At 41.1% G+C, this 27,278-nt stretch overlaps 2 protein-coding genes across 5 annotated transcripts; one reads left to right on the top strand and one right to left on the bottom strand.

Moving 5' to 3' along the window:
• Positions 237-4,593, bottom strand: LOC8054254 (low affinity sulfate transporter 3). The gene is made up of 12 exons (XM_002465658.2): positions 3,938-4,593; positions 3,483-3,531; positions 3,138-3,345; positions 2,879-3,053; positions 2,406-2,471; positions 2,074-2,304; positions 1,847-1,973; positions 1,459-1,745; positions 1,167-1,360; positions 1,003-1,088; positions 760-836; positions 237-655 (listed from the first exon to the last, which is right to left on the bottom strand). Exons 1-12 carry the CDS (start codon positions 4,265-4,267, stop codon positions 503-505), a joined length of 1,983 nt encoding a protein of 660 aa, XP_002465703.1. The 5' UTR covers positions 4,268-4,593; the 3' UTR covers positions 237-502.
• On the top strand, positions 18,998-26,132 carry LOC8081890 (sulfate transporter 1.2). Of its 4 annotated transcripts, none has more exons than XM_021445858.1 (14): positions 18,998-19,149; positions 21,708-22,086; positions 22,198-22,246; positions 22,341-22,548; positions 22,639-22,813; positions 22,907-22,972; positions 23,064-23,177; positions 23,269-23,385; positions 23,512-23,638; positions 23,715-24,001; positions 24,095-24,285; positions 24,929-25,014; positions 25,103-25,179; positions 25,346-26,132. In XM_021445858.1, exons 2-14 carry the CDS (start codon positions 21,751-21,753, stop codon positions 25,487-25,489), a joined length of 1,977 nt encoding a protein of 658 aa, XP_021301533.1. In that variant the 5' UTR covers positions 18,998-19,149; positions 21,708-21,750; the 3' UTR covers positions 25,490-26,132. The 4 variants fall into 4 exon arrangements, with proteins under 4 accessions (XP_021301533.1, XP_002468339.1, XP_021301544.1 ...); XM_002468294.2 differs by lacking the exon at positions 18,998-19,149 and adding an exon at positions 21,034-21,358; XM_021445869.1 differs by lacking the exon at positions 18,998-19,149 and adding an exon at positions 21,280-21,362.

Below are 27,278 nucleotides of genomic sequence, written 5' to 3'. Positions count from 1 at the left end.
CACGGGCGGCACGGCCGAGGGCAACGGCCGGTTGGTTCAGTTTGCGCCCTCCTCCCCGACCTCGAGGTCGCCGCCGGCGGACCGGCAAAGCCGCATGCTGTACGCCCCGCTCCCCCTCTTTTTTCTTATTCGCGCTTCAACTCTGTTTCTTAGGTTTCAAACGCGCAACTGTATCTTTTTAATCTCACTTAGTTCTTATTAGGTCAAGATTTCATCTTTGTTTAGGAAGAAACAGTAAAAGAAAAACTAAGTACAAGTACAGATCATGAAGATAGCACCAAAACATGTCTTGTGAAGCTCAAGGATTGTTCTTCCCACAGCAGGATTGTTTCCCACCACGACCACTTCAGTCATATCTCATAGGTACTTCGTCACCATCATGTGCAAACATGCATTTCTGTTTGTAAGCATTTGCAGTAACACCTTCATAGGATGCAAAGCCGCATCGCTTATGGGATTATCCTTAGCAGTACTAATAGTGGAGTGCTAATTAAGCGCATGCTCAACATTCGAGAGCTGTGCCCTTATGAGCAGCTAGACAGGCCTCCACTGCTTCACCTACTGTCATGAAGATCCAATCTTCTCCTACTCTGTCGACCACCCGCGACACTTTCATCTTCTGAACTGCCTTCCATCCTGGACTGGCTATAGCCATCTGCAGGTAGTTGTTTCAGCATTATAAACCGGGCAATTCGGCATTATATCTCTTTGATTTTTACCCAAGCGTAAAGGTACTCTGTGATCAATTCAGTACTTCACCTGTATGCCAAGAGACACCAACTCCTTGTGTATTTCTTCCAGAGCAGTGAGTCCTGAAGTGTCGATGTTTACCACACCTGCAAAAACAGGATCATGCGCATACATATTTTTGTATCAGATTAGCACTGAACATGGGTTTTCACAGCTACATTGGTGTATATTCCACCTAATGATAAATTGAATTAACTAGAAAAAGTCAAGCATCTCCTTTTGTAAAATCTTGGAGATTCTAGGGGCACTTACTTGACATATCAAGGACAACTGCTTGTATCCTCTCTCTCGCTTTTCCATTTGGGTTCTCCACTTCTTCCCGAACCCACTCTATGATCCTGATTGAACAACATTTGTTGGAGAACTTGTACTGAATATTTTATAAATCCATATTTATATATTGAGATTGCTAGTACCTTTCTTTGATGAAAGTGGCATTGATGAAACAGAGGAAGGATGTGTCCATGCGTATCGGTAGCACAGTCGGAGTTTGGCAAGCTACAGGGTATTGTCTGACGCTGCAGAAGATGTTTGTCCCTTGTAGCCTGCCAAGAACCTCTACCTGAGGTCGAATTGACTGTATGATGATCTTTGCGAAGGAAATGGCAAGCTGCAGCAATCCAATCAGCCCACCACAAGTCAGAAAAGCTGAAAGATAATTTTTCGAATGTGATTTTCAAATGGAGGTGTATCAAGCATGCATCTTACTGCAACTGCAAGCCCAATCTCCACCGACCCAAACAGGACACCAACAAATGCACCAAGGCAGATGAGGAAATCCATCTTGTCTATTTTCCATATGTTGCAAGCTTCTTTGATGTCGATCAGCCCCGGAAGAGCTGATAGAATGATGGAGGCGAGCACCGCCATGGGTGTGTAGTAGAGGAGCTTCATGAACAACTCCAAGGCAACGAACACGGTGATGGACATGACGATGTTCGAAACAGTCGACCTGGCGCCCGCGCTGAAGTTCACTGCCGTTCTGGAGAATGAACCTGATGAATCAAAAACATTTTCAGACATTATGCCCAGGAATGGTATTTTCCTTCTTCCTGAAAGACTGCAGCAGCCATCACTCAGTAGCCATATTGATCACCTGTTGCCACATAACACGAGGACAGAGATCCAGCAACGTTGGAGAACCCCATCGCCAGCATCTCCTTGTTGCCGTCAAGTTTGTACCCTCTTACCGAGGCGAAAGATCGCCCAACGGCGATAGCTTCCTAGGAGAGGCAATGCAAAGCTTTCTCTTTCAGCAATCCGGATTCAGATTTCACCATGGAACACAAGATGAACGGCTTACTGAGGTCAGGCAGTACGTACCGTGAGGGCGATGACTGCGCAGATGACGGCGATCTTGGCACATTCCGTGGCGTGCGGCCCGTTCAGGTGTATCTGCTTGGCTGAACTTGGGTTTAAGCCTGCGTGCACCTTCTGGATGATCTTGACGCCGTGCTTGTCGGCCCTTGTTGCGTAGACTGCAGCGGTGGACAGGATGACCGATAGCAGAGGTGAAATCGCTGACAGCCAGAACAGCTTCTTGTACCTCCTCCCCTGCCATTAATTAAGTTGTCATCGTGTGGGTTTTACTAAAGTTACCTTCCGATCTGCATATCATGAGCCAGTAAAAAAGAGGAATGGTTGAATCTTCTTACGATGAAGCGTGTGGTGAGGATGAATATAAGGAAGGAGCATCCGATGAGGAAGTTGCCCGGGTGCCACTGCAATTCGGATGACATGCACAGAGAACATGAGCCACATGTGACAAACGCACATGATACGGAGAACATGAGCCACATAAGAATCGGACATGAGTAAAAAGCCAGGCACAAGATGGCGGTGTTGACAATTTGACATGAAGGCGGGCGGATTGGATTCCAATAATCCAACACTAAACAGTGCGCAGGCAAGTGGCCGTAGTGTGAGGTTGAAGACGTACTAGTACTATTGTTCCAAGTAATGACCGTGACTAATCATTGTGCCTCTGACTCTCTCTTTATGAGTGTGGGGCATGCATCAGGGTACATAGTGCTCTTTTTATTATATTTATTTACAAAAAGAAAAAAAAATATGCCCAGTATCTTGGTGGCCGAGAGAGACAGAGACAGAGACGACGACGCACACTCACCGGGTCATGTAGCGCAGAGCAGACGGCCTTGACGACAGAAACAACATCGGTGCTGTTGGTGAAATGGCTGAGCCCAAGCAGGCCCTTGAGCTGCTGCAGTCCGATCACGATGGCCGCCCCGCCCATGAACCCCACGATGGCAGCGTGCGACAGGAAATCCACGAGAAACCCCAGCCTGCAGGGGAACGTGAAGAACAGACACGGTCACACAGACGTCTCGACCTGAAGAGGCGAGTGCTTGCTAAGCGGCAGACAGTACCTGAAGAGGCCGAAGGAGACCTGGAAGACGCCGGCGAGGAAAGTCACCGTGAAGACGAGCGACCTGTAGGTTGCCGGGTCGGCGGCCGGGTCGACGACCTTCTGGATCATCGACGACAGCAGCAGCGAGACGACGGCGACTGGGCCGATGGCGATCTCCCTCGATGTCCCCATGACAGCGTAGATCAGCGGTGGCACGACACTTGTGTCTTTCAGAAGAAGAAAAAGGTAGTAGTACGAAAGAATGAGTGAGAGATCGAAATAAGAAACATGGAGTGTGCGCCTTGGCGCAAGCTAAATTGTTTTGAACAATCATGGAGAGAAGAGGCTTGTGATTGATACTTACAAAGACCGTACTGAGGGTCCAGTTTGGCTAGGTTGGCATATCCAATGCTCTACAATATCATACCCGAGATCCAAAGGAGTCACATGTCAGATAAGGACGAGGAAAACTCTGCATGCTCATCAGAAAAAATTTAAGGGGAAATCTATATATATATATGATCCTTGAAGTATGTGGTGGTTCCTCATAAAGTCACAAGTAAGTAGTAACTGATTTTTTGTCTAGTAGAGATTTAGTGCAAGAAACACTTGTCAGTTGCATTGTCTCACCAGAAGACGTCCTGAATTCAAGTAACAGTCGTCTAGCTACCTACCTAGCTTGATTGTTATTTCTTGCTGAGATCACTACTCATCAATAAGTAAAGACTTGTGTATACTGTATAGTTTTTGAGAGGAAAAAACTGACGCGTGAATTGAGCAAAGCAGCAAGCGTGTGACATGACCATCAGAGCCGCCTACCTGAGGGATGCCAAGGCTGGCAAGAGTGAGGCCGGCCATGACGTCACTCCTGAAGGACTTGAGGGTGTAGGTCCTCCCCCACTGCAGGACCGGGAACACGCACTGCAGCGCCGTGAGGATCCACGGGCAGCGCGGCGCCCGGCCACCGCCGCCGGGGGGCCGTGGCCGGAACGCCTTGCCGACCACGCCGACGAGCTCCTCGCGCAGGCTCGGCGGGCTGGGGCTGTTCAGCACGAGCTTCGCCGTGTCTGGGCGCTGCTTGTTGGATGATACATCGAAGACGGACACGGTGGCGGTCGACTCGACCGCTGATGCCGATGATGCCTCCATAGCTGAAGGCTGAAATGAAGTGTTTGGGGAAACTCGGGAGCTGGGAGCTCCCTTGCTTTAAAAGGGATTTTGGTTCTGGCGGTTGGACGGAGAATCTTGCTGACAACGATCAGAGGAAGAGGCAGGCTAGAATTCCTCCTCTCGTGTAAACATCACCGGCCCTGGGAGACGGATATCACATATATGCATGGACGGCGATATGATTCTCTTGGCAAGAGGCCGGCCGGTTAGAGGAAGAAGACACCCATCCCGCCCCCGTGCATGGATGAGCCCCGCCCCGGAGAGGGAGAGGAAATGCTCACTTGCAGGGGTGTGTGGATGCCGGAGCAAAGTTGACATGTTGCTATATATGGCCTGCTCGGCTGGGTGTGGTAGACTGGTAGTGGACTGCTATGGACCACGCCACAAAGCAGGCCACATGCATCATCGGTCACCGGGGTGGGCAGCGTTTCGGAGTGCCTTTTGCCCTTTTCCTTCTCCCGCGATGATTGAATGTGCTGCAGCCAGTGCATTAGAGATGATCGTCGGAGAAGTAATGGGTCTAGCTCCTCTATTTTTCATAAATAACGACTTTTTTTAAGAAGCCAGAGCCGGACTAAGAAAATACCCCGACCAAACATACTTTAATAGCATTCACTTTCATTTTAAATTTTAGATTATATAAGATATTTGACTTTTCTAAATACATAGTTTTTACTATGTACTGTGATATACATTATGTCTAAATACATAATAAAAGTAATATATTTTATAATTTAGAATGGAGAGAATACTACTATTGTATATACAAATTGGACGGTGTTGGTGAACCAATTGGAATAAAACAATATGGAGCAGATACGACCAAAAGCAAATAAGAGTGTGTCTACAAAAAAGGACATAATTATACATATCTATATATCTTTTATAAAGCTAATCTCCACTATAAGTTATATTTCAACATGCAAGCTATTTGCATCATCTCTCACTAATAGTTATGTCATCCCACTAACTTCCGACCGCTTAATACAAGCTATCTACATCATTTCCACAAAGCGCTAAGAAATATAGAAGGCATCCATATATTGCTATTTGTTTTACACATTCCATCGTTCTAATTCTATTATTTTTTTATTGGATTCTTCCAATATCTTATCCAATTTTGATAAGAATAGATGTAAGAACATGTAGGTTTAACTCACGCATGCAACTGTTTTTATTTCTGAGAAATTCCTGCAACAGTGTCTAGGGTATATCTTTCTAGTTATGTATTCTCTAAATAATCCATTTCTTTGGATCGGGAAAAGGATGTAGCTAGGTTGATTCAAATATTTGACATCTTATCCAAAACAGTAATCATACTCATAACATCTCATACATAGAGAGCTCCATCCCTCGAGTTCTCCACATGTAGACAACATAAGAGCGACTAAAAATTAATTCCGACTACCTCTACCATGACCAAGGGCAACCAATTACAATGTTGTTGATAGGCGGTGAGGTGGTAGTGGTCTCCACCTATCCTTTCCTCGTAACTCTCTCATGTCCCCTAACTTTCCTCACCTCTAACCTCCTATATGAGATCCAAGTGAGGGTTTGGCTTGACGGTGTGATTCGATCACTACTAGCCATGGAACCAGGTAACCCAAATTTTTTGGGTTGGGTAATTTGAAATTCGGGTAATAGAAATCAATACATGATATTTGTCTAGAAAAACATTACCTAAAATTTGAGTTCCAGATAATTCAGCTTTGGGTTTGGGTATACCCGATCTATTCGAGATTTAGAAAAAATAACATGTGTATAGAATTCAAGCAGCATAGCTGGTGCGGTGGTGTTGTTAGATCGTCCTTGACTCCTCATCCCTCGGTCTGCCCTGCATGCTCCTCCTCGTTCCTCGATCTACTAGTGGCATGCATGCATACATGTCAGTCAGTAGGTAGCAAATGTAGGACTGCTATGAAGATTACTCTTGACTATTTTTTATTGGATGGAGCACATAAGTTTAATTGTGTTTTGAGAGAAGCATTGCATGTTTTGATTTAGTCTCAGTTAGTCATTATTCACATCACAGTTTGCATTGGGTTGCTTATTAATAATTCCTAGTGATGTTGGCCAACTCTTATGCTACGTACACGTGAGACCATGTGCTCACATTCGGTTAGCACATATCTTGAAATGCATTATTTCGTATAAAGATTCTAACATCAATTATGCTAAAAGAATATTATGAACATATGACCGGCCCATATATGCACTGTGATGCACATTTCGAATATGGGAAAGAGAGTAATTAATTTCGTTAGGTATCATCTGTAGCCTCAAGAATGTCAACTTGCATTGGCCAGTGTGGATGCACCCAATGTTGCTATTTGCTGTGGATACATCATACATGTTGGTTCAGATAAGCATTGGATCATGCATATATACGATAAGGCTGTTCCGCCGGCGATCGTACAGCTTGGCTCTGCGACTCGTGGCATATGAATAGGATTCAGAATTTCCCTCAGCGGCTCAGCCAGATAAGAGAATTTCCCTTGGTTAGTTGGTTTACTAATTGAAATAGATGTTGTTGTTACGTCGAAAACAAAAATCACCATTAGTTCATGCATGACGAGGTATATGCGGTCATCATGACTGGCAAGCCACGTACTTCCTTTATCTCAAAATAACTGATGTTTTGGATTTTGTGTTGCAAGATTGACTAAATTTATAAATATATATATATATATATAATATTTGTATTTTTAAATAAATATATTCAAAAATTAGATTTAAAGATTTTTCCGATGATACTAATTATATACCATAAATATTAATATTTTTAATATATAGTTAGTTAAAGTTGTTTTTCGAAAAATGTGAACAATAATTATTGTAGAACGGAGGGAGTAGCTAGGTTATATGGTCATGCTAAAACCATTTTCAGCTCACACAGATTGAAACTACGCAACTCCTGCGCATCTATTAGTACTGAACGTTTATTAGTGTTTGTTTTGAGCGTGACATGCATATCGTATATATTTAGGCCGGTCTGCGATATGTAGGTCCAGTTCTCTGATGTCAGATGGATCATATATATCTTTCCTGAATTCTGCCTGTCCCTTGGGAGAATAGTTGGGCCACCTAGCTTATTGATTAAATAATCACGGCTCAACTTATTTGATTCGCTCTGTTTCTGTTCCTCCATTGTTCATCTGGAGAATGAAGGAATCATGTTCGATCTCTGCTGTTCAATAGATGCAGGAAGGCAGATGCATTAGCCAGCAGCAAAGATACCATTCATCAGATGCAAGCACGCGCATTGCCAAAGAGTGGCGAATGTTCGAAAATTCAAAGCAAGCAAGCAGCCATTGTTTTATGTTTACTGAAAGATGCTGCTGGCCATAACTAACCGTTAACCATTAGCCAGAATCAAAACCGCATTCAAACTTTCTTAGACTTGACTGTCTTTTTTTAATTAATGCTAGTTTTCAGGATGATACCCACTGTGATTAAAAGCAACTGCTGGCTTGATCATTGCTTATATCAGCATCGTTATCATCCCGTCACCACCGTGGCATGTATTTTATTAAGGGGTCGTTTACATCCTTTCATTTTAGTGAAACTTAAATCTACTTGATGGATTAGATTATTTTAGGTTGGAATTTGCCATTCCATAACTTTACGAAGCTTACAAAGCATATCTCAAATTCATAGGATGCATGAGAGATAGAAGTGGATTCTATTGATCACTAAAGTTGAGCATGCAGCCCGCGGGCCAAAGGCACGACCCAAAGCACAGTGATTTGGCCTGGCCCGAGCACGGCACGGCTCGATCCCAACCGTGCCCGTGCCAGCCCGAAACATATAGCGGGCCGTGCTTGGGCTGACCCCTTGGCCCGCCAAGTGGCCCGCTTTTAACAGCAGACACGGTGTCGGCCCGATCAGAGAACTTATGAAACTTGAAGTATCAAGTTTTGTGACTTGTGAAACTTGTGACATTTGGCATGTGAAATATGATCTGTGAGTATATTGTGTTATATGAATTGCGAAGTATCAATGTATGTGACCTAAATGTGATTTACTTATGCTTTATTGAATTCTTTATTAAATTTGGTGTTTTTCATATAGCGGGCCATGGACCGGCCCGAAGGACTATTGAGGCGTCAGGCAGGCACGATGGCCTGTGGAGGCACGGTCCAATGGCACGTGTGCTATACGGGCCCGTGCCCTATCGGGCCGTGCCTAGCACGGGCCCGTTGCTCAACTTTATTGATCACTATGTTATAATTTTAGTCTCTAACTTGTAGCATACTCTTCCACTCACTTTCCTACGTAGAAATACAACGTATAAGTATGTCTCTTATATGCCTAACAATAAATATACAAATATATTCCACATGTAACTATATTAACTTAATTAATTTATGTCTACATTATAATTATTAGAATGAATTCAATTCTAATGATCCAAATAGGTCCAGAAAAACAGTACACAGTGCTACAGCTACCTATGGTGAGGTACCTTAGGCGCAGTCTAAGCTACAAACGGAATGAAGCAGCAGGTACAGCACGGAAGCGAACTATTATTACATATCGATAAACTAGTTTGGCGACCACGTTTCTGAACCACACGCGCCAGGAAGCACCGACATTCCCCCAAATCCTGCTGTCAGCCAGGCATTTCCTTGCGCTGCTGGTTTCATGGTTGATTCAGTCACCATCATCTTGCTATAATTTGTCTGCCAGTCTGCCTGTTCAAGTATTTTTCTTGTGATGGACTGGATGCAAGTATGTGTAATGTGTGGATTACTATGAGAAGTACTCCCTCCGTCCCAGAAAGAGTGTCGTTTTAGGTTTTTGTGGCACAAGTTTGACTCGATTTGTAGAAAATATATGCAATATTTATATCTTTAAATAAATTTGTTAAAAAACTAGACTTAAATATCTTTCCAATGATATTAATTATGTACTATAAATATTAATATTTTTTATTATATATTTAGTTAAAGTTATTTCTCGAAAAACGAAAACGACACTTATTTTGGGACGGAGGGAGTACAGACGATTAAGGAACATGTGACCCAATGCAATACAAGATTTAGTCTCATCAGTGTGGCGAGGTCTGAAAATTGACAACTAACCAGCCGTCTGAACGGGAGTGCAAATTTGTTTTTCACGTTAGTACGCTACTAGGGATTGATATTGACTTGTTGATTAAGCGTTATGAGTTATGACCTTATCTGAGAATGCCTCCCTCTATTTATCTAGTTATTATATTCTCCATTCAAGCTGCATTTAGGCCCTGTTTAGTATTAAAAAAAATTATCGCATCACATTGAATCTTTGGACGCATGCATGGAGCATTAAATATAGATTAAAAAATAACTAATTATACAGTTTACATATAATTTACGAGACAAATCTCTTTTAAACTTAATTAATCTATAATTGAATACTAATTACCAAATAAAACAAATACTACAGTATCCAAATTTAAAAAGTTTCGTAAACTAAACAGGGTCTTCGAGTAATACAGATGCATGAGTCACTCGCAATGCAAGCACAATAATGCTACTCCTACTTCTAGCATAGACACACAAACAAGATGGCGATAGAGTCATGTCCTCTCAACGTCATCAGACGGCCTCGTTACTCCTAACTATCATTTGTGCATTGATTGACTCTGCAAGTCAAATATCAGATACACAAAAGTCTTATCAATCGTAGATGAGAGTGCCCCTATAGGTCCGTCTCTTGTTGTATTTCTCTCACGCTTCATGGCAATTAAATTTTAAGGGCTATGAATATTTTAATATGTGGTAAGCAATGAGTCCATTGACATATAATTGTCTCTCTCTCAAAAGTACTTATAGAGATAAGCTGTACATGAGCGTATTCGGATGGGTGTGCAAGCATAACTGCATAAGCATAAATGTTTGTGTCTATTTCGCCAAAAAAAAAAGTATCAAAAGGCCGGCGTTGAGAATTCAAAACCATGAAGATCAAATCCACTAAGGAAACCCTTCATATGTGAAGAAATAATTATATTGAATTCAAGAATTAACCTTCGCACATTTCTATTATAGGATCAAGTGATAAACCTCGACCGGTCGACACTTATCTATCGCCAACGCTGAAAGCTTATCAAGTGTGTTGATTATTGTTAAGGCACCGACAGGATCATCACATCTATTTAGGCCAGCAATTTCAGCCTAATACTTACAAAATGGTGATAAAATTACGTGTTTCACAACAAGCACATTTGAGGATTTGACTAACACTCCTTGTTTACGAACCAACATTTGTACTGATATGCGATAATGCATGTCATCATAAAGACCTATACAAATGGGCCACAAGTGATGAGCATATATACCATTATTTTGTTTTCAAGAACAATGTTTCCATAATAACTCTTACGTACCAATGATAATAACAATTTGTGTCAATTAAATTATATTAAGGCCTTGTTTAGTTTAAAAAATTTTAGCAAAATGAGCACTGTAGCACTTTCGTTTGTATTTGATAAATATTTTCTAATCATAGACTAACTAGGCTTAAAAGATTCGTCTCGCATATTACAGATAAACTTTATATGTAATTAATTATTATTTTTATCTATATTTAATGCTCCATGCATGTGCCGCAAGATTCAATCTGACGGGAAATCTAAAAAATTTTGTAAATTTTTTTGGAACTAAACAAGGCCTAATACTTAGTAGAAAAGTTCTCCTCAACCTGATCCGCACATTTTTATTGGAGAATCAAATGAGCGATGATTACCTATCATGTATTCTGTCACGAACCGATCGACACTTATCGGTCACAGCGTTGAAAGCTTATCCAGTTTGGCAGTTGTTAAAGGCACTGGTCCAGTCATCACCTATATCTACATGTACGCCAATAATTTCAGCAGAATACTAACGAAATGTTTTGTTAAGGCACTGACCCAATCATCACCTACATGTATGCCAATAATTTCAGCTGAATACTAACGAAATGTTAGTAGAGTTACGTCTCCCGCAACCTCGAACACATTTGAGTAGCATTCCTTGTCTGAAAACAAATCAACAATCATTGTACATCGATTGCCTATTCAAGTCAAATGTGGCAAAGTCGTCCAAGGAGTAATCAACCATAGATAAGACTGTGCAGTGCCTCTACGTCCATCTTGTATATTATTTGCCATACGCTCCATTTATGCTATTATTACTTATTATTAAAAGATCCAAACGAGACTTCATGTTAATCCTCATGAAAGAGCTAGGAAAGAAGATAAATACTATAAATATTTCTCATAGAAACTAAAACAATCCTCTCATGGCTCTCCGATATACTCCCTCCATTCCAAATTGTAAGTCATTCCAAGAAGCTTGGAAAGTCAAAGCATTTTTATGTTTGACCAAATTTGTAGAGAAAAATACTAAGATTTGTAACGTAAAGTGAATATATTATGAAAATATAATTAAAAAAGAATCTAATGATACTTGGTTGGTATCATAATAATAATTATTTTATTATATAAATTTAGTCAAACTTAGAAAAGTTTAACTTTCCAAGATTCTTGAAATGACTTACAATTTGGGATGAAGGGAGTATATATATGATCTATACACATACATAACCAAACGGATTCTAGTACACGCAGAACTACATCATCAACCCCATTACCACAGAGGAGAGTAGAGATTGGGATTAGAACTTTAGAACCACAGAGGAGATCGAGTAGAGATTGGGATTAGAACTTTTAGGGCCTGTTTGGATTGTAGGATTTGTGAAGGAAAAGTACAGGAATCAAGATTCCTCTATTTTATGCACTGTTCATGCGTTTGGAACACAGGATTGAGTATATCCTTTCCTGGTTTTGACGCCTTGGTCCTGCTTGTCTCATGGGAAGTTTGGAAAGAACGGAACGCGAGGATCTTCCGAAATGAAGTGTCCACGGTGGCGACCATTGCAAAGCGCATCCACGATGAAGGAAGTCTTTGGATCGAGGCCGGCTTCACCCCCTTAGCTACTGTCTGGGCGTTCTCTGATAACGCCGGTGTCGCGCAAATAGCGCCGTATAGTACTTTTCTGTTTCTCTAGGTTGTTAGTTCCGCTATTTTGTTCGCTTGCCGCTCGCAAATGAGTGAAGGTAGCGGACCTAACAGCTTTGTAATTTCAAACTCCTTTCGTCTCAATGAAACACGGGGGGCAGCCCTGTTCGCGAAAAAAAAAGTATATCCTTTCCTATCAAAACATCCAGTCTACATTTTTTTATCTATTCACGTCACTTGTGTTCTTGCCATGCACCAACTCCAGAACTTTGATCTACGATCTACGCTTCAGACCTCCATTGTTAAGTTAATGACCTACCAAAGCTAATCTCAAGCTACCAAGTTTAGCAAGACAGGCACATCATTAGTCCAAATAAAATGATATTTTTGTGCTACCTTATTCCTGCATTCCAAACACTCATTACTGTAAAATTCCTGTGTTTTTCAAATCCTCTGTTTTACCACCACATTCCTTTTCTATTCCTGTATTTTCTCCTATTCCTACATTTTTTATTCCTCCGTTCCAAACAGGCCCTTAGACGTGATGCAAATGATTTCATCCAACCAACAGTCTTCACGAGACGCTCAAACGCATGTAAGCGTCAGTGACGATGAGAGTCGATCTAGATATGATGATAACTACAGTCTATAGTACAGTAGTAGAACGTATAAAGAAAAAGAGAAGGTGGAGGTCGGCAGATTAGATAGCTCGTCTGAAGAATCCAGACCACGCCGCACCGCCGCGGCATCCAGTCAGTGTAGTACTGTGGCATCGAGGAGATCTGGAGATGGCATTCCAGAACAGCACACTCGCTGTTCACGCTGAATGGATCGGAATCCCATGCGCATGCCCTCGATCTCAGTTCGTGCGTCCAGGCACCCACGGTGCCCGTCCGCCCTGTCGCTGTCAGGCCCTCCCCCTACGACGCCCCCTATCCATCCTAGACGATGCTCTTTTCCGTGCCAAGTGACCGGTCAGAGCTCGAGGGACGGCACGCACGCTGCTAGTGCTAGGGCCTCTCGGTCGGCTGTCGCTAGAGGTAGGGGAAGGGATCGGTGGCGATGGCGACATTTCCGTGGCGGGCGACGACGGGTAAGCGTCCAGTGGTGGCCTGGTGGACGACGACCGGACGGAGGAGGACTGCTGCAGTGGAGGCCGGCCCGGCGCGGCGCTACGCCTGCGACATGGCCGCCGCGCGTCTTTGCCCCCCCCCAACGCGCTCGAGAAGCTGACCGCCGGATTAGATACAGCCATACACGACAGCCAGTGTCAACTCATAGAACTGCCCCCACATTATTCATGGAACAAGGATTGACTTCCTCTCTTTTCTTGCCTGTTTAGTTTCAAAAAAATTTACAAAATTTTTCAGCCTCATCACATTAAATCTTTAGACATATGCATGAAGTATTAAATATAAACGAAAATAAAAACTAATTACACAGTTTAGTTAAAATTGACGAGACGAATCTTTTGAGCTTAGTTAGCCCATGATTGAACAATATTTGTTAAATACAAACGAAAGTGCTATAGTGTCGATTTTCCAAAAAATTTTGAAACTAAACAAGATAGTTTCCAAAAATTTTTGGATTGGGGTACTGTAGCATTTTCATTTTTATTTGACAAACATTGTCTAATCATGGAGTAACTAGGCTCAAAAGATTCATCTCGTGATTTACAGACAAATTGTGCAATTAGTTTTTTTGTTTCTATCTGTATTTAGTGCTCTATGTATGTGCCGCAAGATTCGATGTGACGGGAAATCTTAAAAAGTTTTTGGTTTTTAGGGTGAACTAAGGCCTCGTTTAGTTCCCAAAATTTTTCAAGATTTCCCGTCACATGAAATCTTGCGGCACATGCATGAAGCATTAAATATAGACGAAAACAAAAACTAATTACACAGTTTACCTGTAAATCGCGAGACGAATCTTTTGATCCTAGTTAGTCTATGATTGGATAATATTTGCCACAAACAAACGAAAGTGCTACAGTAGCGAAATCCAAAATTTTTCTCAAACTAAACAAGGCCTAAACAAGACCTTACTCCTTTTTCCACTTTTAAAAAAATACTCCCTCTAATCCAAATTACTTCCTCCATCCCTTAATGTGTGTTGTTCTAGGATGATAACGTTGTTGTCTCTTAATATGGCCTTGTTTAGTTCGCAAAATTTTGGCTTTTTGGCTACTGTAGCACTTTCGTTTTTATTTGACAAACATTGTCCAATCACGGAGTAACTAGACTCAAAAGATTCATCTCACAAATTTCAGGTAAATTGTGTAATTAGTTTTTATTTTTATCTTTATTTAATGCTCCATGCATGCGACCAAAGATTCGATGTGATTGGGAATCTTGAAAATTTTTGCGAACTAAACAAGGTGTATATGTCATTGATCTACTGACATGGGTCCCACGCATAGGTGCGGACTCTCGCCACGTGAAGGGGTTGGCGCCCGCAACAGCCTTATCTCATGATTCTCCCTCACACCACCGCACAGGCCGCAAATGTTCGTAAAAAAATATATATTTATTTTGTGGCACGTCTCCTACTTTCAATTCAAGATGGAGCACTAAATGTTTTAGAGGTGTCGAGACTTTTGCCAACTTCTTTGATTCCTGAGCCACAACCTAAAACGACACATATTAAGTGACGGAGAGAGAGTATAACTTATATATAAGTTTTTTTTTCTAATACCGTGTAACAACATAATCTTTACATCATTTTAGGCTACCTACAATCATTTCCAAGAGTTTCCTTAAAACAAACTATTTATGAATTATTAGATAGTATAAACCAGATTTTTATTATCTTATACTCTTAGAGCTTAGACTAGGTAAAATTATATTCTAAACTATAAGATTTAGCCATTCTGTAAAATAAAAAACTCATCCAAAACATAGAGTTCTACAACAGCCTTTGTATAGGATAGCTAGTGAGGACGACATGCTATATATGACAAGCGAAAGTTTAGGAATAGCAAGCTTGCTATTTTAGCAAACGAGATAGCACACCTGTTGGAGTTTAAGCTTTGCTTTAAAAATATAAAAATAGCCTAGATAACATGGATAGCATATTTGTTGGAGTTGCTCTTAAAGCTAAACCCCACTAGAGATTTCTCTCAACATGCAAGCTATTCACATCAACATCCACTAAAACTTGCAATTATAGCCAACTAGGACATGTAATTATGATAGTTATCTCTTCATCTACTAACATGCATTTAACTGTCTATATTGATGTGTCGAATCATTCAACAAAATTAATTTAAGATAATTTTATTCATATAACTATAAATATAAATAGTCTAATTTCTTTTTAAATTATTTAAAATTCCCGCAGCAACGCGCGGGGTATTCTTCTAGTTTTATAGAATAGAAAGCCACCTTTGAAACCCAAAGAAGGACCAGATTTGTTTGGTTTTTATAGTTCGAGGGCATCCATTACACGGTTTTGTAGTTTAAGATTAAAAATCGGACTAGTATACAAGTTGGAGGTTCAAAATTGTAATTTACCGAAAAAGGAGGTGGGGCATTCTAGATATATCTCAACTCCCTAGAGTTTAGACACCACATAACTAGCAAAGGGTCTATGATTTTCATTGATCATGGTCTTCATGGATACTAATTATTGGTGATGTTATAAGATCACACGGCATAGATCATCCACAATCTTTAATCAATCAGTCTAAGAGAGAGAGAGAGATAAGAGCGTGATCTCTTTGGTAAAATAGAAGTAACATTTTGCGTTATCTAAAGATAACCATTTTAAGTTTTAATTTGGTATTAAATCACATTTGTTGTGTTTGGGTATTTAAAAAACAGGAGTATATATAGATTTGTTTGTATCAAAAAGTGGTTTCACAATAGAAATCTTTTACAATGGTTGGGAAGTACCTTGGTATCTACAGGTTCTTTCATCTTTTTCTTTAAAAAAATAATTTGAGAAATATAATATAGAGGATATTTTAGTATTTGAGAAAAAATCCAAAAATCATGCCACCCTGCCTAAATCAATGCATGCGCCACCAAAGACTTCCAAAATCAGCTAGCTCGGCGTGCATGCATAAAATGGAGGCTACCATATTTGTTTGCTACAAGAGACCCAACGATCACTAATAATTGGGTCACGTATGTTCCTCATTTCCTGTATGTACATCACGGTTTTCCACCAACGTGTCTCCGTTTGCGTTTCGTGTCCAACGACCCTTCATGAAATTAATCTCTTATGTACCACATTGTATGTAGCACCATCATATATGTCACATTAAAAAACTGTTACACTAACACATTAGCACCATCATTTATGTCATATTAAAAAAATATTACACTAACTATGCACATTAGTACCATCGGATCAGTCACATAAAAAAATTACACCAAGTATGCACATCCACTTCATACGGATCCATGCACATATATTTTAGTAGATTTTTTGTGGATCTAACTGCAAGTTATTTGCCTAATCCTATTTTTGCTCTTGAATAACAGCACTAAAATGACTGATTTACCCTTTTACAGAAATAATGCCTAACCTATTTTGGTACTAAAATGCCTAACATTAGCACCATCTTGCCTCACCTATTTTGGTACCAGCCCCATCTAATTTGGTACTCACATATTTGGTACCTTTAGGTATTTTCAGTCGTCTGATTTTCATCTGAAGGATGGCCCACTTTTTTCTAACCATTGTAAAATTTCTCTTCACAATATTTGGTACTATCCCCACATAGTTTGGTACTATCCCTACCTATTTGGTGTATATGCCTTCATGATGTTTATAACAAAGTTTTGATGGCTACTCCATCACGAATAAGTCATGCTATAAAACTTTGCTTATTTTTATGGAAGGGAATATTAAAAGGAGGTTAGGAAGATGATAATAACTAATAGTAGCTTCAACCTATTTTTCATACCTAAAACCTAATGAGCACAAGCCCAATGTGGTTTCATTCTAGTGAAAACACCTCTAGTGCAATTAATGATGGATTTTTGGGTGGATGATGATGAGATGAAAGTTTTCCTACATTATCTAGGTACTCCCTCTGTCTCAAATTATAAGTCATTCCAAGAATCTTAGAGAGTCAAATTTTTTTAAGTTTGACCAAATTTATATAGCAAAATAATAACATTTTTGGTACCAACCAAGTATCATTAGATTCTTTGTTAGTTATATTTTCATAGTGTATCTATTTTATGACATAAATCTTTATATTTCTCTCTATATTTTTGGTCAAACTTAAAAATGCTTTGACTCTCCAAGATTCTTGGAATGACTTATAATTTAAAACGGAGGGAGTAGTTTCGTTCTAGTGAAAACACCTCTGGTGTGATAGGGGATTTGCGAGTGTTTGGCTCTATGTGAAGGCCAAAGGTTTTTGCCATTGTATTAGAAAAAAGTGGTTTCGTCGATGAGAAATGAACCACTTTTTGGCAACTACTCCCTCCATCCTAATATAAGAGTTTGGCTTTTTTATCCTAGTTTGACCACTTGTTTTATTCAAAAATCTATACAAACATAGTTAATTTTAAAGTCATTCATGAAGAACTTTTATTACTAAGTCACGACATAAGAAATAATATTTTATATAAATTTCTGAATAAGACGAGTGGACGAACTTGATGTTAAAAAAATCAAACATCTTATAAATTAGATGGATTGAGTACAACTATAACATATTCATCTTGCCCCATAGGCACCAACGGTGTTCCATCGCTGCCACCGCCATCTTTTAATTATTCCAAGAGCAAAGATCTAATAATACATACTTTTCTCTAAAAAAAATATAGACACATCAGTGGCAGATTTAAGATTTTAATCATGGGGTATGGATAAAAATGATATAGTTCATCAACATAGACATAACATAATTAGATTACTAAATAATAATAAAATAGTTGTGAATGTAGAGTATTGAGGTTGTTGTTTGGGCTGAGCAGACTAACAATTGTATATAACAATGTATTATACATATACATATTATTAAATGGTATATATATTAGATGTTTTTTAAAAAATTTTGGACGGACAGCTGTACCCCATGCTACTACTGTAGATCCACCTTTGAGACACACGTACGTTTACATATACACATGCACCCTTACCTTTTATGAATACTTCTAAGACACTACCGCATACAAACTGCATAGTGGAAAGGGATTAACTGAATACTTCTAAGACACTACCGCATACAAACTGCATAGTGGAAAGGGATTAACTGAATACTTCTAAGACACTACCGCATACAAACTGCATAGTCGAAGGGATTAACTGAAAAGCCACAATACAGGCTGCATATGGTGCCATCCAAGAATGAATTTCATGTACCCTTTGACCATCAAATCATTTTTCAATTGATCATAATATTAGGCTAGACTCAATTGATATATAAAGTTTTATTTATAATTAGACGGATCTAAACTTATATAAAACTTTTACTTAGACGGATCTAACTGTCTCTAAAATGCTGTGATTAATAATTACACAAGGCCCTCGAAACTTCCTAATCTAAGTATAAGTTCCTGTTTAAATTCCAGCAAAGTCCAACTTGACCAACAGATACTTTTGTTTAGCGCGTTGCAGCTCCCTAAACATGGATTCATTGAACCTGGACAGATTTGACCTTCTCTTTCATCCGGCTCTGCACTTGTCCTCCTTACCATTCTTCTTTAATAAAAAAAACAGCGGAACTTTCGTTGCCTGAGTCCGAGCTGCACCCCTGACCCACAATTGCGTCCACATTCCAAACAATCCTCTGCCATCCAATCTGAAAGATAATAGCAGTATCCCACTTGTGGGGCCCGGGAACTCCAAAGGGCAAAGGCAAGGAGGAAAAGTTCTCGAGGTCGACCAGACCACCAACACCAAGTGCCGCTGAGTATTGCAGTAAGAAAGAGAGATCTCTGTTCTTTTACATACATTCGCTTTTCTTTTGTTTTGACCTGCTCCTTTTACCGGGAGAAGAATTTTTTTTGGGATGCCGTAGTCGTAAACTTTGAGTTCCTGCCTTGTTTATTCCGATTGTTAATAAGTTCTTGGACTTGGATGATTGGTTCTTTGCGCTAAATGAAGCTGCTTACCGAATTCTAATCAGAACTAATCCTCTTTGTGCGGTAGGATTGGTGATCATTTAGATCGACTGGGCTAGATGCAATCACCCATAAAGGAGGTGTTGGTCGCTTGTTCAGCGAAACTAGTTTATATGCTTTGTTCTTTCGATGAGTTTTACAGACTGAACTTTTTTCAAAAGGTTTAGCTCACTGAAATTCAGAAGCCGCCATTTTTAGTTGCATATATCCTCTGACAGCCTGACTTCTAATGGCTAGAGATCGACGTTGTATTAACAAAATTATGATTTCTGACGTTTTTTGGAGGAAAGGAATAGAGTAAGTGACGCGTTCATTGAGTGTGAAATTTGATCCTGACAGAGCAGTTGACCAAACATTCTAGGTTCTCCTGATGCCCTGATCTGTACTGAATAGTACAGTACAATGCGAGGCACTGGCTCATTGGCCAGCGTGAGCTTGCTAGTATGCTTTCCTAAGCGAGTGATGAGAGCCATCAAGAGTGCCTGGAATCCGTTAGGCACGAATGCAGTGCGCCTGCACTTTAGAACATTCCACCTCGTTGCCTAAATGCCTCATCACATATGCATGAAGAACTAGACAGCTCGGCCTACTTTTTTGACGCGTGACTTAGAGTTCTTGGACCATGTTGATGCGGCAACTGAGAGCCCATGATTTAATCACGACTAGGAATTTCGAAGCCAATATATAGTTTACAAGGGTATATCGTTTTCCTTTTCTGTGATGACTATTTGTCGAAATTCTGATACATCTTCAGATAATGGTTGCAACTAGATCTAACAAACTGCATTATTGAGCATTGCTTCTTTAGATGGTTGATAGGTTTTGAGCTGTGTGAAATAATGGATTGAACATATAGGTTATTGACTTCCTTTTAAAAAAGAGTTGAATTTGTTGCTTCTTTTGTAAGATGTGGTTGTTAGCTTGAAAGGGATTTGATTTGACAACATGAATGGCTTTTGTTCTTTTGAACGATTTATAATGAAAATGTACCTGTTTATAGCCAAAAAAAATTGAAAATGTACCTGTCATTCATGCATGAAAACTTGAAACAGCCACGTTTTACACGTATGCTACTACAGAAAAGCTGAAAATTGTAGGCTCTCCGGTTTCCCCTGGAAAATAAGAAACATGCCATCATCAACCGAAATTATTCATAAGTCGGCTAGTTTTCATGCTACCGTTCTTCTACTCGATAAAGTATAAACTGGCTAGTAGTTAGAAATCATTTGATATATATATATATATATATATATATATATATATATAGTACAAATATGGGGGGGAATTCAACTTACAAGTTAATTAGAGCCACCAAGAGTGCCTAGACTCTCTTGAGTAGTGGACTTGAGAACCCTCCAACCTAATTGCCAACAGAAGTCACTAACACAATATTATGATGGCCTGAACATAAAAACTTTGAGAAGTCCAGTTCCTTTCCCTCACTTCGGAGTTTGCCTGAATATTCGCTGAGTTCACTTGCACCAGAGGAAACTGCTGTATTTGGATAGCGTGACTGTCTAGCTGCAACTTGAAAAGATTATAGTCGCAAGTTGTCAGGTTGACTCTGCATTTTTCTTAAATCAAATACAGACTTGTCAGTTATCAACTTTGATTTTCATTCCTATCCCTAAATAGCAGCTCATATTCTTTCAACCACTGGTCTGCTGCTGTCATTGGAAAATCATACATAACTTTGGACATGAGCATGAACAAGTAATCGATAAGCTGTGCATAACCTATTCACTAGTTAGTCACTATTTCCAGCCTCTACGTTGAATGTGGAACATTTTCCGATACAGATTCGTATAGCTTGCTCCCCATCTTGGGCTCTTTGGCAGTTGGCCCCTATTGAAAATAGAGGTTTGACCATGATCTCTGGCTGGAGAGCCTTCTTGCATCTGCATATGCATATATATAATGGGCAGTCCCTAGCTTCATCACGACGACGAAGCAAAGCAGACCTTCTTCACAAGTGCTTCTGCTAACAGGCATCGTCGCATCGCTGTGTAGGTTTTGTTTCGACGATCCTTAGCTGTATATATGTTTACACTTTATACACCATGATGGAGTAACAATCAATAGTTGGCTTTCTAAGAAACAAGGGTGCGTGTGTACCTTCATCTGATCATCTCATTTTCAGATCTGGCTTTCGTTAGGTGCACCATGCATATGCATGCATCTGACTATACTGTCCGTGTTCTTTCGTGAAAGTATTAGATTTTTTCCATCTGAAACCTGAAGAGTTTATGAACATATATAGCTTTATTTCCTTGCACGATCCAGTGTATTGATGATATCTTGTATTACCATGATGCCAATGTGATTCCTTTTGTGGTTTCCTACTCCACATCGCAGATATTCCTGAAACCAGCTGTCCATCCCACTGGGAGCACCGCAGATGCCGCGAACGGTGTCTGATGGGGGAGAAGACGACCATGGCGCCGACGTTGCTAGCAGGACGTCGTCGCACCGCCGCATGGAGCACGGACATGGGTATAAGGTCGGTGTCCCACCGAAGAAGAACTTCCTCACCGAGTTCTCTGACGCGGTGAAGGAGACGTTCTTCGCTGACGACCCACTGCGGCAGTACAAGGATCAGCCCAAGTCCAAGCAGATCTGGCTCGGCCTGCAGCAGGTCTTCCCGGTGCTCGACTGGAGCAGATACTACTCTCTCAGCAAGTTCAAGGGTGACTTCATCGCTGGGCTCACCATTGCCAGCCTCTGCATACCCCAGGTCAGTTGAGTTATACATCAGAGCGCCCTTGCTCATCAGCAGCAGCACAGTTCATGCACTGACGCTATCTGATACAATCTGTGGCCTAACGAACCGTGCTTTGGACCACAGGACATTGGCTATTCTAAGCTTGCTAACTTGCCAGCAGAGGTGGGACTATGTAAGTGCTCTCATTCACATATGCATCATCCCTTTGTTCTAATTGCGACCCTTTCCAACTATGCTGATCAGAGACGTGCTCACCATTTTTACAGACAGTAGCTTTGTGCCGCCTCTGATATACGCCGTGATGGGCAGCTCCAGGGATATAGCCATCGGCCCAGTGGCCGTGGTGTCGCTGTTGCTCGGTACTCTCCTTCAGAATGAGATTGACCCCAAGACACACCCGCTTGAGTACAAGCGGTTAGCGTTCACCGCGACCTTTTTCGCAGGGGTCACTCAGGCAGCGCTCGGATTCTTCAGGTAAGTGATGCCTGGTGATTGTTAACCTGTCAGTTCGTAGCTCCTTTGGCGTGATCATTTCATCTAGTCTGAAACTCAACTCTGCCACAGGCTAGGGTTTATCATAGAGTTCTTGTCTCATGCTGCCATTGTCGGATTCATGTCCGGTGCTGCCATCACCATTGCTCTTCAGCAGCTGAAAGGATTTCTTGGAATTGCAAACTTCACCAAGAAATCTGATATTGTATCTGTCATGAAATCAGTTTGGGGAAATGTTCACCATGGGGTAAAACACTGTACCATGTGGATCTTTTGATGGAAACCACGGTATTTGAGACTTTGAGTGCTTGACACAATATGTGTGTGCTATTTATTGCAGTGGAATTGGCAGACAATACTGATAGGAGCGTCCTTCCTGGCATTCCTTCTGGTTGCCAAGTACATTGTAAGACAATACATTACATGCTCCAAAATGGCAAGAACTCATCTTGGTTTTCTTTTGACTATGCGATCACACTTTTATTTGAATAATTCAGGGGAAAAGGAATAAAAAGCTCTTCTGGGTGTCTGCAATCGCACCTCTCACTTCGGTGATCATATCCACATTTTTTGTGTACATCACTCGTGCAGATAAGCATGGTGTTGCAATTGTAAGTCATATTTGACCGTTCTTGATGTTAGCATATGCAAGTGCATTATTAGTTGAAGCTAACAATAAAGATCATCACTGCATAACTGCAGGTCAAGGACATAAGGAAAGGCATCAACCCACCTTCATCTAGTCTCATATACTTCACTGGCCCATACCTGGCAACAGGATTCAAAATTGGGGTAGTAGCTGGAATGATAGGACTAACGGTGAGACAAACCCTTTGATACGGAAACATACTTCTTCAGCTTTTGGTGTCAAAATTATCATAACGTGGAAAACTTTTCTATGACAAAAAAAATGTGCTGATTAATCAACTGATGCAAACTTATCAGGAAGCAATTGCAATTGGAAGAACATTTGCTGCCCTCAAGGATTACCAGATAGATGGGAATAAAGAAATGGTGGCTCTAGGAACCATGAACATTGTTGGTTCATTGACTTCTTGCTACATAGCCACAGGTAACAATCAATTCAGAAATAAAAAAAATCATAGCCACAGGTAACACTTAATTCTGACAGAAGTCGTTCATTGTAGGTTCTTTCTCACGGTCAGCAGTTAATTACATGGCTGGCTGCAAAACAGCAGTGTCAAATGTTGTTATGTCAATTGTCGTAATGCTTACGTTGCTGTTGATCACCCCACTGTTCAAATACACACCAAATGCAATCCTTTCCTCAATCATCATATCAGCAGTGCTTGGTTTAATTGACTACGAGTCAGCTTACCTTATCTGGAAAGTTGACAAACTGGACTTTCTAGCATGCATGGGAGCATTCTTTGGAGTCATATTTTCATCAGTGGAGTATGGCTTGCTCATTGCGGTGTGAATCACTTCTATTTCGTTTATGCTACCAACAATTGAGTTCTTATATTATAGACAAAGAGCTGATGACTGTAAAACCTTTTGTGAATAGGTTGTGATATCTCTTGCTAAAATTCTTCTCCAAGTAACACGGCCAAGAACAGTTTTACTTGGAAACCTTCCAAGGACAACTATATACAGGAATGTAGAACAATATCCTGATGCTACTAAGGTTCCAGGGATGCTAATTGTTAGAGTGGACTCAGCTATATACTTCACAAACTCCAACTATGTTAAAGAGAGGTAAAATGTTTGTATTCAACATGAGCTTCTGTCACAGGAATGATTACTACTATAGGGTTTCAGAGTGGCATATTTGGCTTTCTTTTTGTTATTACCATGGATACAGCCTTTTTTGACAAAAAAAGAGGTGAACTACTATACTTTAGTAGTTCAAGCAGAATGTACAAGCATTAAAAAGAAAGCATAAGATGCTAGTAGTGCTTAGAAGAATTTTTCACATAAACCTTTTATATATCTATATACTGCACATTAGAATTTGGCCTGCAGGGCAGATGTAGCTAAATGTTTTATAGATCTTGAAATTTTGATATATAATTTGATGGATGTGATTAGTAGCATTCTTTTTATATCTATTCGAATTGACTCATCCATAATTTGGAGGGTAACCTCAATGCAAAGTCTTTTATCTGATCAGAAAAAGAAAGTTAACAAGAAAGTTAACAGTTCCTTGAAAGTGCAAGGCTACACCAGATGCTCTTCTAAGATTGGCTACATGTGCAAATACGATATGTGATTAGTATTCTAGTGGCATGAGATTGCATTAGATGCATTATTGAGTCATGTTCAGTATTCTAGTAGAGAATGTTACAATTTAAAATCAGCTAAAGAGGAAAGCAGTGCTTAATTAGAATCTAATTTTCAGAATCCTGAGGTGGCTAAGAGATGAGGAGGAGGAGCAACAGGACCAGAAGTTACCAAAAACTGAGTTTCTAATTGTTGATCTGTCTCGTAAGTCACAAGAACATATCTGACTCTATGCTATCTTTTTACTTAAGTTCCATATAGTGATTGAAAACATTGTTCTAACTCTCAACAGCTGTAATTGATATCGACACAAGCGGAATCCACGCTTTGGAGGAGTTGTTGAAAGCTCTTGAAAAACGCAAAATTCAGGTAAGACGCCACATCTCATAACAAGCATTTACAACTACTTGCAGTCTGGTAGTGATACACTGCTAACACAAAAATTCACTGAAGAACCCCCCCTCCCCTCTTACTTTCAAAAAAAAAAACTGAAGAACCCCTCACTAAGGTAAAAATCCGTTCCTTTTACTTACAGCTGGTTCTTGCCAATCCCGGGCCAGCCGTGATCCAGAAGCTCCGCTCAGCTAAATTCATGGACATGATTGGTGAAGACAAGATATTCCTCTCGGTTGGCGACGCTGTGAAGAAATTTGCTCCCAAGGTGGTGGATAATGTCTGAAGGAGTTTCGTAGTCATGTACAGTACATGAGCAAGGAGAAGTCTATCTATTCTTCAGCGAAGTCCAGTGGACACTGACAGTGTGGATTTATAGAGCAGAAGCAGAACAGAACGGGAGTAAATAACATGGTTTGCAGAATGGTAAATAAAGAAGATGTTCCGGAGTTGGAGTTCATCACGTTTTTCGAGATGTGGTTGGATAGAAAGCAGATGGTGGCCTAGTTGTAGTTGGGCGTCTATGACAGTCCTTGTGGTTGTGGAGTCTGTTCCGCGTTGGCAAGCACTTAGGTGATGGCGATCGAAGGTTTGATGGATCAGAAGATATGGATGCATATTATCACTGATCGTGAAAGAAGAGTTACTCCCTCGCCCCCAAAAAGACTGTTTTAGCTACGAACCTAGACAAATGTTTGTCCATGTTCATAGTTAAAAAGATGGAGAGAGTACCACCTATTTGGGATTCCAGGCTTTGTGTCTGTATCTTACAGTACTTAGCCCCTTTCCTTGTAATTTCAGGTTTTTTATGAGGTTTTACAGCTTATATTATATATGTATATTCTGCCATGCTGATGCATTCGTAAGTGTTCCCTAACCAAAAGAATGGGTGCAAAAACGTGATTCTGAGGTGCGAGGAATTTGTTGAAGAGGGGCATTCTGACTTAGGGTATGTTTGGTTCCTTTGCTAAATTTGAGCCAGCTAAAACTATCTTAGCTACTCTTGGATGACTAGGGGGACTAAACTATTTTAGTTTCTTTTTAGTCACTGTGTTTGGAAGTTTAGCTACTAAAGTGACTAAAGTTTAGCTGGCTAAAATTTAATAAAGGAATCCAAACAGGGCCTTAGAGTCTGTTTTTAGCTAGCTAAAATTATTTTAGCTAATCTCAGGTGACTAATAGAACTAAACTATTTTAGTTTTCTTTAATCAATGTGTCTAGAACTTTAGCTACTCGCTAAAATTTAGCAAGAGGAACCGGACCTGACCTAGTTTTCTTCGTTCCTACTGGGCATCGGCATTCATGCATGTGTAAGATGCATCGGGCCTGAGTTAACTGGTAGTGAAGCAGAGGAACACGAGGTGCCCGAGTTAACTGGTAGTGAAGCAGAGAGACACGAGGCTCACCTGACCGACGGGAACCGCCTAGCCTGGCCGAGATGCTGACCGTCAGTCTCAGTCGCCCCGGCCGCCAGTGTATGGCAGGAGGAAGCAGCGCGGTTGCTCGCCCCGCCGACGGGAGCCGTAGGCCCGCGTTCTCGGCTCTCGCGGTCTCGCCCGGGCGCCCGGCCGGCGGCCGCCATTGATTTGGGCATGGCGGCCCGACGTGTGGGCCGCGGATTGTCGACATTGCCCAGAGGGTTTAGGTTAGCCGCGCGGGCCGTGGCCTTCTGGGCTCTCAGTCCAGCCGGAAAACTACGCGAGAATTTGAGCGCAATTGATGAGCCCATCACTTTGTTCGTCTACCTCCCACCCGCCGCCGTCGGGTGCCTCGTACGGAATTCCCCACCGGCCACCCGCCACCGCGCGCCTAACACAAAATCCATCCCCCTCACGGCCTCACCTCCACCGCTCCGCCTCTCGCGATAACCACAAGCCCCAAAAAAATCCATGGAATAGTCGCAGCTACAGCCGGATACCGCCCCGATCGCCTCAGCGTGAGCTGGAAACTAGCGCGGCAGCGGCAGGTGCGGCGGTGCGTCACCTTTGCTGGCCGCTTCACGCCGTTGCAGCCCGCCTCCCTTTGAGTGTCCCTACCGGCATGCGGACCGCGCCTCCGGGTTCCTTCGCTTCGTC

This window comes from Sorghum bicolor, chromosome 1 (genome assembly GCF_000003195.3).
Source record: "Sorghum bicolor cultivar BTx623 chromosome 1, Sorghum_bicolor_NCBIv3, whole genome shotgun sequence".
Taxonomy (NCBI): domain Eukaryota; kingdom Viridiplantae; phylum Streptophyta; class Magnoliopsida; order Poales; family Poaceae; genus Sorghum; species Sorghum bicolor.
This window is presented reverse-complemented; position numbering and strand designations above follow the sequence as displayed.

Bases quoted from the DNA above. Each gene is read 5' to 3' on its own strand.
- LOC8081890 (XM_021445858.1), top strand. From the start codon at position 21,751: ATGCCGCGAACGGTGTCTGATGGGGGAGAAGACGACCATGGCGCCGAC. The intron at 24,286-24,928 runs GTAAAATGTTTG...TCTAATTTTCAG, and splicing joins TCCAACTATGTTAAAGAGAG to AATCCTGAGGTGGCTAAGAG. The intron at 25,180-25,345 runs GTAAGACGCCAC...TTTTACTTACAG, and splicing joins TTGAAAAACGCAAAATTCAG to CTGGTTCTTGCCAATCCCGG.
- LOC8054254 (XM_002465658.2), bottom strand. From the start codon at position 4,267: ATGGAGGCATCATCGGCATCAGCGGTCGAGTCGACCGCCACCGTGTCC. The intron at 1,974-2,073 runs GTACGTACTGCC...TGCCTCTCCTAG, and splicing joins GCGCAGTCATCGCCCTCACG to GAAGCTATCGCCGTTGGGCG. The intron at 1,089-1,166 runs GTACTAGCAATC...TTGTTCAATCAG, and splicing joins GCCACTTTCATCAAAGAAAG to GATCATAGAGTGGGTTCGGG.